General features: G+C 48.8%; 1 protein-coding gene across 1 annotated transcript; it reads right to left on the bottom strand.

Annotated features, from left to right (window-relative positions):
* Positions 1–3,731: 3,731 nt before the first annotated feature.
* On the bottom strand, positions 3,732–12,364 carry LOC121302130 (transmembrane protein 132C-like). Its single transcript, XM_041231951.1, is given in 11 exon segments — positions 3,732–4,106; positions 4,405–5,531; positions 5,775–5,966; positions 6,103–6,323; positions 6,558–6,774; positions 8,807–8,950; positions 9,441–9,648; positions 9,865–10,014; positions 10,250–10,680; positions 11,395–11,490; positions 12,269–12,364. Coding segments are annotated over 10 exon segments (2,853 nt in total). The 3' UTR covers positions 3,732–4,106; positions 4,405–4,433.
* Between the last annotated feature and the right edge of the window lie 2,808 nt (positions 12,365–15,172).

The following is a 15,172-nucleotide window of genomic DNA, read 5'->3' on the forward strand; positions in this document are numbered from 1 at the left end:
TAGGGTGGAGGATTCCCGCTCCCCTGGGGCTCCCCGACCCATACTTCCCCTCCTCCAACTCCTCCCCCGACCTGGTGTACTTGACGAGATGAGGGAGGAGAGAGGTCTGGGTATTGAAGGGGATGAGGGAGAGAGGGGGCTGGGTATTGAAGGGGAGGAGGGAGAGAGGGGGCTGGGTATTGAAGGGGATGAGGGAGAGAGGGGTCTGGGTATTGAAGGGGATGAGGGAGAGAGGGGGCTGGGTATTGAAGGGGAGGAGGGAGAGAGGGGGCTGGGTATTGAAGGGGAGGAGGGAGAGAGGGGGCTGGGTATTGAAGGGGAGGAGGGAGAGAGGGGGGGAGAGAGGGGGGACCGTGGGTAACTGGGACTGTGGAGGGGTAGATAGGGGGAGGAGGAGAGAGGGGGCTGGGTATTGAAGGGGAGGAGGGAGAGAGGGGGCTGGGTATTGAAGGGGAGGAGGGAGAGAGGGGGCTGGGTATTGAAGGGGATGAGGGAGAGAGGGGGCTGGGTATTGAAGGGGATGAGGGAGAGAGGGGGCTGGGTATTGAAGGGGATGAGGGAGAGAGGGGGCTGGGTATTGAAGGGGATGAGGGAGAGAGGGGGCTGGGTATTGAAGGGGATGATGAAGAGAGAGGGCTGGTTATTGAAGGGGAGAGAAGAGGAGGGCTGGGTATTGAAAGGGGTGGAGGAGAGAGGGGGCTGGGTATTGAAAGGGATGAGGGAGAGAGGGGGCTGGGTATTGAAGGGGAGGAGGGAGAGAGGGGAGGAGAGAGGTCTGGGTATTGAAGGGGATGAGGGAGAGAAGGGAGGAGGAGGAGAGAGGATGGGGGAGAGAAGAGGCTGGGTATTGAAGGGGAGGTGGGAGAGAAGGGAGGAGGAGAGAGTGGGCTGGGTATTGGTAGGGTAGGAGGCAGAGAGGAAAGGAGAGTGGGGGCTGGGTATTGAAGGGGATGATGAAGAGAGAGGGCTGGTTATTGAAAGGGGTGAAGGAGAGAGGGGGCTGGGTATTGAAGGGGATGATGAAGAGAGAGGGCTGGTTATTGAAAGGGGTGAAGGAGAGAGGGGGCTGGATATTGACAGGGATTAGAGAGGGGAGAGGCGGCTGGTTATTGCGTGTTAAATAGACCGTTCTGGTGAAAGAGTTCCTTTTCCATTTCAATTGAATCTGTGCATCATTTAATATATAATTTCTATTTATGCTTGAAAGGTGGTAGAAGCCAGTGTAGCAAAGGAAGCAAATGGAGAGGTTTGTGTATGTATGTATGTATGTATGTATGTATGTAGTGTGTGTGTGTATCTCCCATTCAGTCACTGTGTACTTAAAACGTGCAGTTCTGATAAACACACAGTTATATAATAGAACACAGATTTTCTGCGTTAAACTGTGTTTGCACAGACCACACCTGCAGGTAGTGCTGCACTGCCTAGGGCAGCTGCAGAGTGCAATCCCCCTTCCCCACCCTCATCCCCCTTCTCTCCCTCCTCTCGTCAATCTTCAGTCATCCAGTCAGCTGCTGCTTCCCTGATTGACTGGGAGCCCTACACTCCCTGCTGAACTGGGAAGTGTGGGAGCAGCAGATTTCCTGAGAATACACCCTAGAAACTGAGAGCTTCTGAAGACAGCGCAGCACCAGTTATTTCAAAATGAAACCCTGTGTTTTGCTGTAACTAGGTGTTTCTTTCAGAATTGCACACTTGTGAGCAGTGGAGCGGGACAGAGACTCAGGGACTGATTCTGGGAGCGCCAAACAAAGTGTCCTGCCTGTGTTAATACTGTTATATAAGCACACGCTGGCAACTGCTAGACTACTGTACTGGGCACTACTTCTGTGTGTAAGAAACTCTGTCTTAAAGATCGTCTGTCTGTCTAATAAAACACATTTTATACATTGTGTGTGCTAAATACATTCATTCTATTCTCTAACTGAGTGATCCCCAAACACTGTGCTCCAGTCTAGCTGCTATAGTCAATCAAACACTGTGCTCCAGTCTAGCTGCTATAGTCAGCAATCAAACACTGTGCTCCAGTCTAGCTGCTATAGTCAGCAATCAAACACTGTGCTCCAGTCTAGCTGCTATAGCCAGCAATCAAACACTGTGCTCCAGTCTAGCTGCTATAGTCAGCAATCAAACACTGTGCTCCAGTCTAGCTGCTATAGTCAGCAATCAAACACTGTGCTCCAGTCTAGCTGCTATAGTCAGCAATCAAACACTGTGCTCCAGTCTAGCTGCTATAGTCAATCAAACACTGTGCTCCAGTCTAGCTGCTATAGTCAATCAAACACTGTGCTCCAGTCTAGCTGCTATAGTCAATCAAACACTGTGCTCCAGTCTAGCTGCTATAGACAGCAATCAAACACTGTGCTCCAGTCTAGCTGCTATAGTCAATCAAACACTGTGCTCCAGTCTAGCTGCTATAGTCAATCAAACACTGTGCTCCAGTCTAGCTGCTATAGTCAATCAAACACTGTGCTCCAGTCTAGCTGCTATAGTCAATCAAACACTGTGCTCCAGTCTAGCTGCTATAGTCAATCAAACACTGTGCTCCAGTCTAGCTGCTATAGTCAATCAAACACTGTGCTCCAGTCTAGCTGCTATAGTCAATCAAACACTGTGCTCCAGTCTAGCTGCTATAGTCAATCAATCACTGTGCTCCAGTCTAGCTGCTATAGCCATCAATCAAACACTGTGCTCCAGTCTAGCTGCTATAGTCAATCAAACACTGTGCTCCAGTCTAGCTGCTATAGTCAATCAAACACTGTGCTCCAGTCTAGCTGCTATAGTCAATCAAACACTGTGCTCCAGTCTAGCTGCTATAGCCAGCAATCAAACACTGTGCTCCAGTCTAGCTGCTATAGCCATCAATCAAACACTGTGCTCCAGTCTAGCTGCTATAGTCCATCAAACACTGTGCTCCAGTCTAGCAGCTTCTTTATATAGTCACTTCGATTTATATCTTAAAAAGCACACGTTTGTGACACGAGGTCAGATTCTCCCAACCACGATAGCATTTTCCCCAAATACAACGAAACTTCAGATCGACGGATATCGTACAGTTAGTCTTGTGCTAATTTCTCTCTTTAACAATGGATTCTTTTCCTATATGCTTTTCGCCCCTTTGAATCTCCTTATTAGATTAACCTCCCCCCTATATCTGGTTAAAGCACTGCTGTCCGCGCCACCTATGTCCAGCATAACCGAGCCTTACCCCTCCTATCTGTTCGGCTGTCTTCAGGCAGACGACAGAGGACAGGAGTCTCCGCACCTCCAGCGAGTAGCTCCGAACTATGGCAAACGTCACGGTAAAGGGGCAGTGTGCGGAGACTAGAACTGCTCCCAACGAGTCCCCAGGGAATTCCCTCCTCTCCCCGTCGATTCCTCTCCAGTAACGCGCTGCTCTCCTGTGCTATAGTCTCACTCTCCTGCTCCTCTAGCGACTTCTCGCACCCAACTGGTCCTGGCAACCAAAACGCGCTCTGTGCCCGACCCATTCCTGTGGGATGATTTTTGCTTGATAACGTCCCACTGAAATCAACTGATCTCAGATCTGAGAGGCTGGCATAGCCAGGGTGAAATCTCGCAGCTCGGATTACCAGACAAACGTCTGCCCCTCGGAGCTCCACTGAAAAACAATCTGAATTTTTTTTTTTTTTTTTAAATCACCACCCGTCTCCTAAACAGCTTCTTTAATCATAAAAACCAAAAAAAAAAAAAAAAAAATTAATCACGTCAATTTAAAACTTTATTTATTTTTTAAAAAGCAACACATATTTACAAAACTCGATCTCCAACATGAAGCCTTTTCCCCAAATACAAAAACTTAAAAACAAAAAAAACAAAACACACACATTTCAGTTTTTCTACAAAAGAATAAAACATTAAAATTTCTTTAACATGACTTCCTATAATGTTCGCTTGAATCGTCTCATATTATATAGACCCCCCTGTCCTGGTCTCTAATGGTTAAAGACTGCTGTCTGTCTCCACACTAGTGTCCAGCAGACCGCCTTACCCCAGTCTATCTGTTCAGTTGAGCAGACAGACAGAGACAGGAGTCTCGCACTCAAGCTAGTGCAATCAGAACGATGGCAAACGTCACGTAAAGCCAGGAAGACAGACACACCCGTCCTCAAGCAGTCCACGCGCCGCATATTCTCTATCACGCTAGAATGTTTCGCTTGTCAAGTCACCTCACATATTTTATATAGATCCCGGCCGGCCTCTCGGCGGTCTCCGCCCCCTCCGTAAAGGCTGCGGTTCTTTCGCCCCGCTCGTGTTCTTCGTTCGCCTTAACGTACGTCATCTATCTTTTTCCCTTATTTTGAGCAGACAGACAAGACGTAGTCTCCCGACTTCTCAAGTACTCTTGCAATCGGGACGATATCGGCGGCGTCACTAAGATCAGGCGAGTGTGCGGAAGACACAGACCTCCGTTACGAGTCCCGTTCAGAATCCCGTCGGATTCTCTCCATGTAACTCTCCTGCTCCGATCGCCGGCTCAGCCCCATGTCCCGGCACAACCACTCCACGTCTCCCTCCAAAACTGCCGGACCAAGATCCTCCTGGGGGGCGCACTGCACCCTCCCGCCGGAGCCCCGAGACTCCTGGGAATCCAGCTCTGGAACTTCGGGGCTAGCGTAGTCGTCGGCGTTCAGCGGGCAGGAGAGGACGAGGCGGGTGCCGCTTGGGTGAGTGACCCCCAGCTCGGCCTCTGCAGTGGGGCAGGGTTCCTCCGGCCCGCCCCGCTCGTTTCTCCCGACTCTCTTCCTCTGGGAGAGATCGGCGGCGAGATCAGCCTGCCTGCCCAGCTCCTCTGGGTCTGTGCCGAGCCACAGCCAGTTGTGGCGGCTCTTCCCCGAATCCTCTCCTCCCCCCGCGCCGCCCTTACTCCGCGACCTCACGACGAACGTCACGCAGTTCACCAGGAAGGCCAGGATGGCCAGGCAGAACACAGCCAGCAGGACGTACAGCCCGATCTCAAGCTCCGACAGCCCCCCCGTGCCCCGCGCTCCCGTCGGCTCCCACTCCAAGAAACCCGGCTGGTCTTCGCTGGAGGCTTCGCCGACAGAGGCCCCTTCCTCTCTCAAAACCTTCCTGTGGTCACCAAGCGAGTCTCCCTCTCCCTCTCCCTCTCCCTCCTCCTGCCTCCTCTCCCCTCCCCAAACCTTCCTCCTCTCCCCGAAATAATCCTCCCCCTCCCCTCTTCTCCGGAGGTCAAAGTTCACTCTGACCCAGCCCGACCCCCCCGCCAGGACCCCACTTTTCTTCCTGTTTGGCTGCTGCTGTTTCTTCAGCCTGTGGCAGCCAGTGTCGCTGAGCTCCGCCCTGATCAAAGGCCCACCCCCGTCGCCCCTGGCAACCACCAAGGGGAGCCGTTTGCCCCCGTCGCCCGTTTCCACGGCGACCGTCTCCAAGGTGACCACGCCCTCTGCCAGCGAGTGGAGGTGGAGCGAGTAGGTGCCCGGGTCAAAGGTCTCCAGAGGGATGGTAGTGTCATCGCTGAACTGGAGCCAGATACTGAGGACTGCCTCCTAGTGGAGAGAGGAGAGAGTTGCAACGGATCAGTTTTACACAAGACTCAGAGAAAGACTTCTAGTGGAAACGTCTGCCATTAGGTCATTTCACCTGGTCGGTCGTGGTCCACCTGAGAAAGACTTCTAGTGGAGTACGTTTGCCTTGTTGAACTCAGACACTTGAACTAGACTTCTACTTGAAAAGTTGACTTTAACAGTCTGGAAAGACTTCTAGTGGAAATTGAGTTTAAAGTCTCTCACCTGTCTGTAGGTGTGTAGCTGTTGCTGTGCGCTGGCTGTTGCCGTGACGACACCGTGGAGGCCAGCACTGGGTTTGATTGACAGGGTTAGTCCCGAAATCAGCTGGACCGAAAGGTCACCAAGGGTCACTTTATCACTGGACACGGTGACCTCCCTCTGACCTATAACAGTGTCCCACAGAGACGAGACTACCTGGGAGAGACAGAGACAGAGAGAAAGAATATATGTAGTGATTACTTAATATAGAAACTCCAAACCAGAAGAGACTGAGAAAGTCAATTTAGCAAAGAAAACACTCCTTCGGCCAATCACAAAATCAATCCGGTACCTGCAGCGACGTCACGCCCGGCTCTCGTCCAATCAGGATGCCCTCTGGGCTCAGCGTCGCTATGCGCGGCTCCGCAGTCCTCAGCCAATCCCGGACCAGCTCTGTGACGTCGACAAACCAATCAGGAGAGCCCAGCATGAAGGTCAGCTGACCTTCGGGATCCAATGGGATGGCTGCAAACTGGGCTAGAACCTGAACTGTGGACCTCTGGTACTTTGGACCTCTGGTACTGAGGAGAATAACTAGAGGAGAGGAGATAGAGAAGAAGAGGGAAAGAGAAGCACAAGAGAGAGAGAGAGAGAGAGGCAGAGAGAGAGGGAGACAGAGAGAGAGAGGGGGAGAGACAGACAGAAGATTGATTTTATTTATTTAATATTATGTTATAGCATTACTATGACCTTGCCCTTGTCCACATACGGACAGACAGACCGACACAGACAGAGACAGACAGACACTCCCTCTCTCTCACTCAGTGTTGCTGTGGGCTCTCCAGCCCTTGATCTGGCTCAGCTGCGTGTCCGACAGCTGCAGGGTGAGAGGGAGCCGCGGCACCCAGACAGACAGCAGGAGGGCGCCAGCGAGCGACTCAAGCTGGAACTCCACCCGCACCCCCAGCCCCCCCTGGGAGGACTCTGTCCCGTCCACGAACACCGCGGAGCAGTCTGCAGCGACCTGCGGGGCAAAACACAAACAGGACCGTCAACACAGCCTGTCCGACCTCGGAGAGAGGCTCCAAATCACCTCTCAACACACACAGCAAGAGAACACAAACAACCAGGACAGAGAAAGAGATATTTACAGACAGATATAGACAGACAGGTATTTGTTCAGCCTGTATTGTATTTATTTTTTTTGGTTGGTCGGTATGCAATTTCAGGGGGTGAACTCTGCATCATCAACAACCGCTGCTGCTGCTGCAGAGTCTCTTCCAATAGGACCTCGTTTGTTTGGCGTCTCATCCGAAGGACGGAGCACAAGGAGGTTTCGTCTCAATGCGGACCAGCACAATGCTCTCAGTGAACTCTCAGGTCAACACACACAGTGATTCAGGGGCTTCTGCAGAGTCCTCTTCTCAATAGGAACCTCGTTTTTGTCTTCGCCTCCCGCGTCTCTCCATGGGAAGTTCAGACGGAGATGTAACACAGGAGGGGACCCAGCTGGAACTTGCTCAGGTGGCTCCTCGTCACACACACACACGTGCTTGTGATTCTGTCCATCTGGCAATTATGCATGTGCGGACAAGTCTGAGCCTCCTTTCTCTTTCTTTAGTGGGATCCTTAACCATATCGTTCGGTTTTGTTTGTTTGGTCCTGTCTCTTCTCTATCATTGCTGTCTAGTCTAAGATCGCTGAGCATAACAAGTCGGACATTCATACTAAAGTACCACCTTGCCATACGTTGAAGTCCTCACCACTTAAACAGCAGTTGTGTTCAGACGACGACGTGCTCCAGAAACGTTCTCCTAGTCAAAACCAATGCAGCTTGAAACCTTCGCATTTTCGTTTTGTGTTTCCTCCCCTCTGAAGGACGGAGCACAAGGAGGTTCAGTGACTTGCTCAGGGTCTCCCACTCACACACAGTGAGTCAGGGGCTGAGCCTATAATACGCAGCTAATGTTTGAGGGTGTGTTGCACTAAATGCCCACAAGAGGGTGATGATGTACAACTAGTGAATTAACAGTCAAAGCAAGCCGTTTTTGATAAAATGCAATTTGTGTTAACTCTTAAAATGATCTTGTTTATTTTATATACAAGGGTAATGTGACCCTTAAACAAGTTTCCTATAGTAAAGGCACAGCAAAGTGTAATAACGTCTCAGCACAGTTATTCCGTGTGAGCACAGTGAAAGAATGGTAAAGCACAGTGAAAGCATTGTAAGCACAGAGAGGTCTGGTAAAGCATAGGGAAGCATTGTAAAAGCACAGAGAAGTCTGGTAAAGCATAGGGAAAGCATTGTACGCATAGAGGAGGTCTTGGTAAGCCTAGGAATCATTGTAAAGATATATAAGATGGTCTTGTAAACATAGGCATCATATACATGTGGAAGCTAGAGTGTGTGTTGTAAAGCATAGGGAAGCATTGTAAAGCACAGAGAGGTCTGGTAAAGCATAGGGAAGCATTGTAAAGCACAGAGAGGTCTGGTAAAGCATAGGGAAGCATTGTAAAGCACAGAGAGGTCTGGTAAAGCATAGGGAAGCGTTGTAAAGCACAGAGAGGTCTGGTAAAGCATAGGGAAGCATTGTAAAGCACAGAGAGGTCTGGTAAAGCATAGGAAAGGTAAAGCACAGAGAGGTTTGGTAAAGCACAGGGAAGCATTGTAAAGCACAGAGAGGTCTGGTAAAGCATAGGGAAGCATTGTAAAGCACAGAGAGGTCTGGTAAAGCATAGGGAAGCATTGTAAAGCACAGAGAGGTCTGGTAAAAGCACAGGGAAGCATTGTAAAGCACAGAGAGGTCTGGTAAAGCACAGGGAAGCATTGTAAAGCACAGAGAGGTCTGGTAAAGCACAGGGAAGCATTGTAAAGCACAGAGAGGTCTGGTAAAGCATAGGGAAGCATTGTAAAGCACAGGGAGGTCTGGTAAAGCATAGGGAAGCATTGTAAAGCACAGAGAGGTCTGGTAAAGCACAAGGAAGCATTATAAAGCACAGAGAGGTGTGGTAAAGCTGGCTGGCCTCTCTGGCCGTTTCTAGTTAATTCTCGTTACCTTGACGATATCCTCGTTGGTTGACTGGCAGGTGACGTAGTGGGTGATGTCATAGACTGTCCCATCATGCTCCACTGCTAGCACGGTGACAGGAAGCGAGGCGCGAAGTCCCGTCAGAATGGCAGTGTTCACCAGAGAAGGGGTCTGAGGGAAACGGGGACAGATATTTCACGGTTGGTTTAAAAAAAAAAAATAAAAAAATCGCAAGCTTTGCCATGTTTTGCATCACAACTACAGCTCCCAGCATGCCTCTGCACCTGCAGCAACAGTGAGGGATGCTGGGAGCTGTAGTTCTTTAACTGCAATGCTGAGCTGGACCTGAAGTGATCTGTATTACATTGTGCCCCATGCTTGGGGGCCCTGGTGCAGGTCAGTGCTGATGTCGAGGTCTAGTGCGCGGAGCCGTAGTTACCCTTCCGTGAATCATACTCCCTACTGGCTGACCGCAAACTCAAGCGATCCTGTTAAATTACTCCACCCCTTAGAGCAGACAGGATGAGAAGTATGCGGGGGGGAGGAGTGCTTTTAATGCCATTTAAAAATCAAATCTCTATGCTCGAGGCGCGTCTCCCCCCCCCCTCCTCCTCCTCCGCCTCCTCCTCCTCCTCCTCCTCCTCCCCCCTCCCCTCCTCACCTGTGTGACGGGTACGATGCCCAGCAGGGCCCGGTGAGTCAGTGTGATCCGGGTCAGCGCCGCCCCCCCCTCGGACCCCCACAGCGGGTTCTGACCTGGGTACTCCACCTGCCAGGAGATCCTGCGGGTCACAGCCGGGCCCGTGAAGTTATCGGACTGGAGAGATAGCAGAGCCGGCTCCCAGAACAGAACAGAGCTGGAACCAGCGCTGAACCCAGGAGAGGAGACAGGGGCGAGAGAGGAGAATATTAACAATCGATATGTGTGAAAATGTGAGAGAAAGACAGACAGTCAGAGCCCCACGATCCTGTTCAGTTTGACGCTACAATATAATCCCTTCTTCTTGGTGTCTGTGTTAGTTTACTACACTCTGAAAAGAGTTTAGTGTCACTGAAGCTGCAGACAGACAGACAGTGTTGTTCACCTGTGTGTGTGCGACCGCGCTGCTCTGCGGATGGTCAGCGAGGTTGTGTGGTGTTTGGTTCCCAGCATTTTCTCCACACTCACTGTCCAGCCGTCTGCACCGAGCGATGGAGTGACGGACGCCACGCTCAGCCCTTTCTTCATCTTTGCTCTGAGAGAGGGGGAGAGAGAGAGAGAGAGAGAGAGTGAGAGAGAGAGAGAGAGACAGAGGAGAGAGAAATGTACCCAACTGACCAGCAAACATTTTGATGAAACGAGAACTTTCTATTGAACGTCACACCTGTCATGGAATTTACACTGAAGAGATTGAGGGATGAGAGAGAGAGAGAGACGTCCCATTAACTAACTGGTCCAGAGAGAGTCTCAATGCGCTGCTCCAGTCTCACCTGATCACCACCAGCTCCGCAGTGCAGTTGTTCCTCAGCAGCACCCCCACTCCGATTGGCTGCCCCAGCTTCAGGGGGCCTTTCGGGGAGCGAATCACGACGTTGGGGTCCAGCCTCAGCTCCTCCTCCTCCTCCCCCAAGTCCAGTCCCGGCACCCCCCCGCTCTGGAGAACCACCGCCCCGGTGTAGTGAAGCTCACTCTGAGAAGGCTGCAGTACCGTCTCTAGACAGGCAGGGGGCGCTGTGGCGAGCGGGGAGACGCTGTAATAGAGCTCTGCTTCCGCGCTGCTGCTGCTGCCGCCAGCCACTCTGGTTTTCCCAGTTTCCGCGGTAAACCAGGAAGGCGGGAATGTGAGATTAGCCACAGTGGGTTCCAGGTATGGCCAAACACCATGGCAGAGAGGACTGACCGCCGCCGCCCTCTGCGGGATCTCGAGACGAGGACGACGGAGAGAAGACGGCGGTCGGTGAGACCAAAAAAGGGTCCAAGGCGCCCCCCAAACCCCACTCCATTTCGTCTCTGCAGCCCCCTTACCTAATCGGTGTGTCTGGGTCTCGGACTGGATCTCTCCCCTCCTCTCGGGGGGCTAGTGTTGGTTAGTTCCGACGGACTACGATGGGAACGTTTGCCTGGGGAGAGCTGGGGATTGCCCCTATCTTTCTGAAGATCACCTTGCCAATGTAACGTGAAAGTGTTCCTTCTGTGGAAACGATTGAGTTCATTGATTCTTCGTGGAAGATCACTTTGCTAAAACGTGTACTTAAATGTTGACCTTCTGCACTGAAGACACTGAGAAAGACTTCTAGTTGAAACGTTTGCCATTGAATTCACACTGAAGACACTGAGAGACTTCTAGTGGAAACGATTGCCATTGAATTCACACTGAAGACACTGAGAAAGACTTCTAGTGGAAACGTTTGCTATTGAATTCACACTGAAGACAGTAGTTATTTCCAGTAGTTATTTTGGAAGCTACAATGCTGTCAATGGTAGATTTCTCGTTCTGTATTTTAATTACCTGAATTGAGCAGCTTGATTTCAGCTCCTCAGTCTCCCTGAAAGCATGGAGTGTGACGCACCTCTCTCCTCCTTTCTCTCGTTCCCTCTCTCTCGCCACTCCTCCCCAGTGGAACAGCACTCTAACCCAGGGTCGAGAAATCGAGACCACGCCCCCATCTGGCCCCCCCAAAACAGAGGCAGAGAGATCGGGGGGGAGGGAGACGAGGGGTAGGGACAGCTCCTAAAAAAACAAAGAGAGGAGTGAGGAGGCCAGTGATCCTGTTAATAAAGCTAATAAGAGGTGAGAGAATGGATTTTAAAGATGGTCAGCGCTCCTGTAAAGGGAGGGGTCAGTGATCCTGTTAATAAAGCTAATAAGAGGTGAGAGAATGGATTTTAAAGATGGTCAGCGCTCCTTTAAAGGAAGGGGTCAGTGATCCTGTTAATAAAGATAATAAGAGGTGAGAGAATGGATTTTAAAGATGGTCAGCGCTCCTGTAAAGGGATGGGTCAGTGATCCTGTTAATAAAGCCAATAAGAGGTGAGAGAATGGATTTTAAAGATGGTCAGCGCTCCTTTAAAATGAGGGGCCAGTGATCCTGTTAATAAAACTAATAAGAGGTGAGAGCATGGATTTAAAAGATGGTCAGCGCTCCTTTAAAGGGGGGGGCCAGTGATCATGTTAATAAAGCTAATAAGAGGTGAGAGAATGGATTTTAAAGATGGTCAGCGCTCCTTTAAAGGGAGGGGTCAGTGATCCTGTTAATAAAGCTAATAAGAGGTGAGAGAATGGATTTTAAAGATGGTCAGCGCTCCTTTAAAGGGAGGGGTCAGGTGATCCTGTTAATAAAGCTAATAAGAGGTGAGAGAATGGATTTTAAAGATGGTCAGCGCTCCTGGTCTAAAGGGAGGGTCAGTGATCTTCTGTTAATAAAGGTAAGCGACCTCGTGAGAGACCTGGGGACACATAAAGAGATGGTCAGACAGGCGATTTTAAAGGAATGTTCCGATTATCTGACCTCTTTCTCCGTGAACCGGCCCGAGAAAGGATCTCTCTGGTAATCAGAAACCTGGACCACGGGTAGCTGCTTCTCCCCAGGTTTCACTACCAGCATGATCAGCCCCCAGTGTGTCTGGGAATGGGACCTCAGGCTGGTGTCTTATTAGCAACTCCTGGTCTAACCTCTCCTGACTTCAAGGTCGTGAGGCCATGGACCCCTCCTAGTTGTTACGAGGTTCTCAACTCGACCTAGATACCTGGTGGACACATTGAGATTGTAACTGACAGGCTTTAGATAATCACTTGTCTGGGCTGGAATCTACATTGTAATCTGACTGTTTAATATCACTGGACTGGGCTCCACTTCCAGGTTTTACTATCAGCTTGATCAGCCCCCAGTGTGTGTCTAGGTAACAAGCTCAGGTGTGTCTTATTATTAAACTCCTAGTGAAAGCAGGACTGGATCACACTGCTGTGCAGCGGGAGTCTCATACCCAGGAATTACATTGTAACAGCAGTTTAATATCACTAGACTGAACTGGAATTACATTGTAAATGCAGTTTAATATCACTGGACTGGACTGGAATTACATTGTAACTGCAGTTTAATATACGTCCCGAATTAATAGGTGATTTGACGTTCCTAATGTATCGCTGGCGACCTTTCATGAACATGGACGTCAATTGTGAGAGCTGACCTTGACCTCACTACATACGACAATTGTAGGACCGACCTTCCTCGAACGTCACATGGCCGCTTTCAGAACCCCCCCCCACCCCCCACCGCATAACCCAAAACACGTTTGTTAAGTATAAGAGACTTTCGGGTCTTTGAACAGCTCACGATCAATTTAAAGGAGCGCTGACCGTCTTTAAAATCCATTCTCTCACCTCTTATTAGCTTTATTAACAGGATCACTGACCCCTCCCTTTACAAGAGCGCTGACCATCTTTAAAATCCATTCTCTCACCTCTTATTAGCTTTATTAACAGGATCACTGACCCCTCCCTTTAAAGGAGCGCTGACCATCTTTAAAATCCATTCTCTCACCTCTTATTAGCTTTATTAACATGATCACTGGACCCCTCCCTTTAAAGGAGCGCTGACCATCTTTAAAATCCATTCTCTCACCTCTTATTAGCTTTATTAACATGATCACTGACCCCTCCCTTTACAGGAGCGCTGACCATCTTTAAAATCCATTCTCTCACCTCTTATTAGCTTTATTAACAGGATCACTGACCCCTCCAGAAGCGCTGACCATCTTTAAAATCCATTCTCTCACCTCTTATAGGAAATATTGGCCTGTGACTGGGAGGGAAATTCTCGCCACTGTAAACCCTTTTGTAACAAGAGTCGGACATACTCGCAGATCTACAAGTGATGGGGACGAAATGGCCTAGCGCGACACAATCAATGTTGTTAGAAGGATATTTAGTGAAACGAAGTCGGCGATGACGTCTCGGTGCGGAAAATTGTTGAGGTAAGAGACGAAAGTGCGCGCCAGGCGCTTCTGCTCTTCGACTTCGCCGCCGCGCGGGTGTATGTGAGTTGTTGTTCAATATATTTACTAATAAGGACTAATAAAAAAAAAAAAAAAAAAAAAAAAAAATCAAATGAACTTAAAAAAAAAAAACAAAAAAAAACTGTGTCGAACTCAACCATTCCGTGGCAGTCAGAGTTAATGTATATATGGATACCTGCCTATACCCAGTATATATTTATATATATATATATATATATATTTACAAAAAATATTTTGCATGTTATAAACTAACGACGGAATAATGTTTTATTAACGTTTCAAGGCAAAAATTGGAGCAACGAAGAAGTGTTGCCTGGTGGCGCCCATATGATTATAGTAATTATTATCTAATATTCTAAATTTTATAGCAATATTGATCTTGCTCTAAATTATTATAGCAAAGGAGTATCGTTCTATAAAGTCGTTTGGAAATGAAAAAGTCTCAAAACAGAGAGGTAGACGTACTCGCCTTCGCCTAAGATTTCAGCCCTTTTTTGCGGCACTTTGCTCAGTCCTTAATTTTTTTTGGCTGTTTGCTTGTTGGGAACTAACCTGCCAATAATAATATAATAATAATAATAATAATAATAATGTTTATTGACCGATAACAAACAAAGCCAAACTCGTACGGTGACGTCAGGAGTGACGTCGTGACGTTACCAGGAGTAAGAAAACAAAGTAAACAAAAATAAAAACAAAAAACAAAAAAAAAAAACCAACAACAATTCAGCGTTTTGGAAGAAAAAATAAAAAAGTTATTTACAAATAAATAAATAAATGAATGAAAAGATGTTTTTTTAAGTTTACGACTCCACTCGCTACAGACAGGCAGCGCCGCCTTTAAAATAAAACTCTCACAGTCCCAGGAAAGAAAAAAAAAACAATAAAAAAAACCTGATTTTAAAACCAGGAGAAAAAATATAAATACACGGGGCTACGCTACGTCCCGGTTTTAAAAGCTGGCCGTGCTTCTTCAAGTCGTGTTATTAATAAGAATCACGAAGCTGAAACGCGGTCTCCGGTCCCTGAAAGCGCACCGACAGGGACGAGGAAGGATTTTCTTTCTTTCTTTCTTTCTTTCTTTTCTTTCTTTTTGTAATGCAGAAAATCTCTCCAGCCTCTCCCCTCCCCTTCCTTTCCAAACTCCCCGACTGACAAAGGATTTACTGCACGGAAAATCACGCTGGTTCAGGGGAACAGATTTTAAGGGATAGCGGGGCCGTCGCCACGGTCCTAGCGCCAGGATTGTTCTGGACAATTTGGGAATAAATTTGCTATAAAAAAACACACTTATCTGAATGTATCAAAACACACAGTAACGCACAGAGCGTTATAATGAAGCATTATAAAGCACAGAGAGGGCTGGTAAAGCATAGGGAAGCATTGCAAAGCACAGA

The sequence above is a fragment of the Polyodon spathula genome, chromosome 29 (assembly GCF_017654505.1).
Source record: "Polyodon spathula isolate WHYD16114869_AA chromosome 29, ASM1765450v1, whole genome shotgun sequence".
Taxonomy (NCBI): Eukaryota; Metazoa; Chordata; class Actinopteri; order Acipenseriformes; family Polyodontidae; genus Polyodon; species Polyodon spathula.